This window comes from Priapulus caudatus, unplaced genomic scaffold (genome assembly GCF_000485595.1).
Source record: "Priapulus caudatus unplaced genomic scaffold, Priapulus_caudatus-5.0.1 Scaffold2415, whole genome shotgun sequence".
Classification (NCBI taxonomy): Eukaryota; Metazoa; Priapulida; class Priapulimorpha; order Priapulimorphida; family Priapulidae; genus Priapulus; species Priapulus caudatus.
This window is the reverse complement of record NW_014579476.1, coordinates 12,940-18,539: the sequence shown is the minus strand read 5'-3', so window position 1 is coordinate 18,539 and position 5,600 is coordinate 12,940. Positions and strand designations below refer to the sequence as shown.

General features: G+C 46.2%; 1 protein-coding gene across 1 annotated transcript in view; it reads left to right on the top strand.

Annotated features, from left to right (window-relative positions):
• LOC106818663 overlaps positions 1 to 795 on the top strand; it is a 9,399-nt gene extending 8,604 nt beyond the window's left edge. Inside the window, exon 2 of the mRNA XM_014823350.1 lies at positions 723 to 795. Within this exon, the coding sequence (XP_014678836.1) occupies positions 723 to 795 (73 nt within the window). The remainder of the gene's footprint in view (positions 1 to 722) is intronic.
• Positions 796 to 5,600: the final 4,805 nt, after the last annotated feature.

Sequence of the window (5,600 nt, the reverse complement as noted above, 5' to 3'; positions counted from 1 at the left end):
AGTAATGTGCTCATAGTCCCCAGTACTGCCTACCCTGTACGGTCGTATTACCGAACGCTCCCTTGGTAACGTATTTGATATGGTGTAGGGGGTTAGGGCATGGCTCTTAGCCGCATTAGGGTTAGGGTTAGCGGAGTAGTGCGTAGGGCTAACTTGCTCCTAGACTCGTTAGCTGAAAGTGTAGGCGAGTCGGTCCGGCCTCATTAGATACAGTTACCAGGGATACGTGTCCGCGTCGCTCAGTACCCTGGATGGGACATAGACCCTGATGAGCGGTAATATGTGGCTTCTGTTCGCGATGACCTTCGTGAGTGTACTTACACTCTGCACAGTTTCACGTGTGGCATCCTTTTCGGTTCAAGTGGTACACAACTATGCCTATCTGGTAGTCCGTGCCTGCCTCCTCTGTACTCTAGCGCTTGGGCGTGATTCCTATTATTGCGTCGCGCACGTGTGTCCGTGCATAGTTTGTAGTTCTGACTGATTCTGAGACGTCAGCGCAACCACGGTTACTGCGCATCGTGGCTTATAAGCTGAGAATTTACCATTCAGTTCTCTTCGGTCTTCGCGGGAAGCTCTGTTTGTGCAGGTGCGTGTCACTCGAACACTCATCGTGGAGCGATGGGCCGCGCCTGTCGGGCTAGCAACACTCGGCGGTCTCGCTTCTGGAGTCGATCATCGTAATACGCTCCATGAGTGGGTCTGCCTTGCTTCCTTTTCAGTTCGGCGCCCCTCTTGCTCGCCTACGTGCCGGTGGGCCACGCTTGGAGTGAAAATCTCCGGGCCGCGAATTGACTGGATAGATGCTAGAATTTGGCGACGGTATTAACGGCTGTTCCGTTGGGTTACTTATCGCTTCATCATGTAACGACCCGACAGGGGATTAGATTTAGTCATACTCAGTGAGGCACAATATGTTGTCTCCGCTTATCGGATTACGCCGTCGTGTGATAGGCATGTCATATGAAGCCAGCATTATGTCATATATCGGCGCTGCCTGCAGTCATATGTTCGATGGCTCATTACTTAGGCCCTCTTATCATACTGGCTTGAATTCACCGTGGTGTCGAGATATCAGGCAGTCACACACGCCTGTGTGCCCGCTGTTCTGTCGGTGCTTCTCTATTCTGACTCGATAATGCATTTGCTGTATTAGCAGGCCGGTAGGCATGTCTTTTCGTATATTGGGGGTGTGGTGGCTGTTTCGTTTTCAAATGTCTGGTCCAGATTGTGGGCTGTTGTGGGCGATATGAGCGGGGATGTCGTAGTCCGTCCCCGGCTCGCGTGAGGTTGTGGCTGTCGGGTGGTCGCTGGGGGGCGTCGGGCGTCGTTGCTCGTGGCAGTCTGGCGATCGGCGGTCGGGGGGGTTGGGCCAGCCGAAGGGAGCATTAGCGAAGTTGTAGTGTTCGCATCAACTTTCTTACACGATACACACCCCGGGAATGCAGATCGGCATATGCGATGAAGATCAGGTTACGTGCGAATAAACGAGATCATCATATTGTGTGACTAGCGCTAATTATGCTACCGGTGTTGTTGTGATTCTACGTTGTTGGTGGTAGCTGTGCCGTATCACGCCCCTTTCCTCGTGTGGTACCTCTCGTACAGATTTTAGTGCGACTTTATAGCTTCTTATTACACTTAATATAATTCGGTTGTGGTAGGCCGCACATCGAAATTTTCAGTTAGTGTTGAGTGGACTTATGACCCTGAGGGAGAGGAGGATGGGAGAGGAGACGAGGACAGGAATAACGACGCAATGGCAGATAGATAACGTTATGCCGTACGATATAGAAATACTGTCAAGAACGGAGCCGGGGACACGATCACAGACGCAGACGCAGACTACAGACGCACCCGGTGAAACAGAAGTAGAGGTGGAAAGGACATGTACGCGGTTATAGACATGATTGTAACCCTAAAGATGATGTAGAAGGACATACTGAGGCAAACATTGGTGCAGAGGCAGTGAATGTAGAACACATACTAGAGGCAAAGTATGTGGAGGTGAGAGGGAAAGAGAGGGAAACGGGAAGAGAAGGGAGAGGCGGTCTCGTGTTTATTAGAGGCATTTGCGGTGATTGTCAGGTACTCGCGTTTAAACCAGTGCTACTGACGTGAAGAATGCAAGTGGTGTGACGTCACGCATGCCGTGGGGTCTGATTCGCTTCCGGTCTGATTTTGCGTCACATTTAATGAGACAAACAACAAACGCACTGATGTTTAGTAAAGACGTACTACTGTTTGACCGATAGGTGACTTAAAATCCACGGGTTTTGGGCCGTAGCAACCCAACTTGGAATCTTAATTGTTCCTGGCTATGATAAAGATGAACGTTGCTTAAATTGGCTACGTCACGAATTTTCAATGAATTATGAAAAAATAATTTATATTGAAAGTAAGTACTAACGGCACTAAATGTTTTCTCAAATTCTTACCCGATAAGATTGTTTTTCAATTAGTTAAAAATCACAAAAATCTGGGCGATTTGATATATTAATGATCACTACATTAAATGTTTGCTATGGGCTATGTATGAGTCACGATTGTTTGTTCACATCGAACGGAATAGCAAAATAGGAAGTATAATGCAGCAACTTAACCATAAAAGGTGAACAGAATCACTGACATTTTGTGAAAAAATTGACATAATCTTTTTACTTTTACTATTTACGGTGACGTAATCACACGTGACAAAAGCATTCGTGCAAGTTGCATAATCTCCGATACGATCGTGCTCCAGAAAAATTCGTAATATCCTTACGATGTGTTTTCCTAACTTGTTGGAAATTGCAAATGCCCTGAATGCCACGTGTACGATTTATGCTCCAAGATTGTAGCGACAGTCGACCACGCTGTTGCTTAGTCGTGTGATCGTCGTTAGTAGTGTGTGATACTGTGTGATACTGTGTGATACTGTGTGATACGTAGTGTGATAGTAGTGTGTGATTAGTCGTGTGTGATACTGTGTGATACGTAGTGTGATAGTAGTGTGTGATTAGTCATGATATAATGATTGAATAACGCTAACCCTAACCCTAACCCTAACTAAAAAGTGACATTAAAACCACAAAGGAGGAAACTAATATATGCCCCATCGACCATTATAGATACTATAGTATATAGGTGTATATGAACCGTATAATGACGATTAAAAGTTGGAGAAACACTCCTAATGGAAGTATCACCCACGGATTCGTGTGATTGTGCCCCGCCCACCTAGTGACGATGTACGCATGAATCAATTAGTAAACGACTATCGATCTGTCAGCCGAACATAATAAGTACGTCAAACGAACATTCTGCAATAACATTGAGGTAACTTATGTAGAAACCGCACAGATGCATTGTTCTTTTTCCATAAGACCAAGAAAGCAAGTGATTTAGGTAAGCAGCTATAAAATAGACGAGATTATAATAAGCATCATGGTTTATGAAGGAGTGAATAATAATAGATTTAACTGCCTGAATAATAGATTCACCCTGTTATAATATCAAACATAACAATGCTAGTCAGGATTTGTGCTATTATCTTACAAACTTCCGGCACCGAAAACTAATCGCAACAATGCATTCGCGCGCGCCTTGCAATACCACAAGGAATGTGGCGTCATAGGATCTATGTCCCCCAGGTACTGCGGAAACGGGTACCCTGGGTACGTGTCCGGTATACCCGGAATCGTACCCTGGTCACTAAGTGATACTGGTTAGGGTTAGGATTAGGGTTAGGGTTAGGGTAGGGTTGGGTTAGGGAGAGTAAGGCGCTAGGGACTCCCTAGGATCTCGTTATGTGAAGGTAAAGGCGAGGTAGCGAAGTCCGCATATTAGAATTAGTACCAGGGTACGAAGAGGTTCCCGAGAGGCAGTACCCTGGGAAGGAACATAGACCCTATGAGCGGTAATGTGCTTCTGTTGTGACTTGTGAACTACGAAGAAGACATGGCCAGGTCAGCGGATTAGAGTCACTTCCTTCAATTATACAAAATGCTATCTGCTGCTGCCTTCTCTTATTCTTAATGGAACGTGCTCCTGCATTGAACTATCAACAACGCCACGTGCTCCTGCATAACCTGAGTAAAGTTCGCCGGGGAACTGTAGTGCGACGAACACAGGGATGGGGCGGCGCTACCAACACGCCAACTGAGTCATCATAATATCTCCATGATGGCTGCCTCTTCTTTAGTGGCGCCCTCTGCCGCCACGGGTGGCAGCTTGGAGTGAAAACTCCGACGGAATTTCTGGAAATCAGATTTGGGACGGTTATAACGCATTGATATATGCTTCACATACACCCAACATATAATAATACTCAGCACAATATGCCCTCATCCTACCTGTGCTTGGTATCAAGTGTCAGGTATTGAACGCTAACATTATGTCATAGTGTGCCTGCATCATGTCATGCATTACTATATCATATGTAATTCACGGTTTTATCATGGCACACACGCGTCCGCTGTCTGTCATTCACTGCACGATAATAATGCTGTATTACAGGCCCGTAGCCCAGCTTATATTGGGAGGGGGGTGGTGTTTCAATGTTGGCAGTATGTGAGGGCTGCGAAAGCGACTCAGAGCGAGGGACAATAGCGAACCGAGCAGGGGGAGGTGTGGAGGGGGGTGTCCCGCGCTCAACGCAACAATTGGAGAATTTTGCAATTAATTACAACTAAAAAATTGGAGCGATCATGGTGCATACCTGCGGAAATTCTTGCACATTTTCGGAATGAAAACAATTATATTTTTTGCTCGGGGGTGGGGTTTGTGCGACCCCCCCCCCTTGGCTATCGGGCCTCGTATACGTACACGCGTAAAACTGTGTGTACGCGCCCCGCGCTTTGCACAGGTAACAAATTGAGTCAGAAGTAGATAATAGGGAAAGTACGTTAGGGATATAGGAAATAATTCCCTTATTATCTACTTCTGATTGAGTGTAAACAACCGCGAGCTATGTCAGTTACCTGCCAAATCAACGTCTCCCTTTCCGCTCGAAACACGGCCTCTACGGCGCCGTAGGGTATGCAGGCAACAACAGTAAGAGCCAACAGGCCACCCGAAGCCGCCACCGCCCCATTCCGGGGAACGCGTAAGCTGCCGAATTTCACACTCGCGTAAAGGCTGAATCAATGGCTTGAAATCCATATAATTCTGAAAATCGGCAGCAAGCAGCAAGAAATTAAGCAGAACTATTACTTACATTACATTACATTTACATTACATGACCAGAACATGAAGCAGAACTAGAGCACACGGAGAGCACAGACCTCCGCCAAAGGCAAGCTGAAATTCTCTCAATGTGAAATTATTTTATTAATGATAAATTAATTAATTAAAGTGGAAAAATTAATTAATTAATAATTGGATATCCGGATTAGTGCGAGTCGGCAAGGTAAGGAGGAACTGATGGTTGCCCCTTAGCCTGTGGTTGCGTGTATTGTAAGTCACAGCCAGCGCACCCTAGCGAAAGTGAACTGAAAACGTGCATGTATACAACCCAGCAAACACACACAAACCAACAACTCAAAACTACACGCGGTGAAAACATAACCCCGCCAAGCCCTGGCGAGGTAATTACAGAACAAGGCACAAAAACAGCAGCA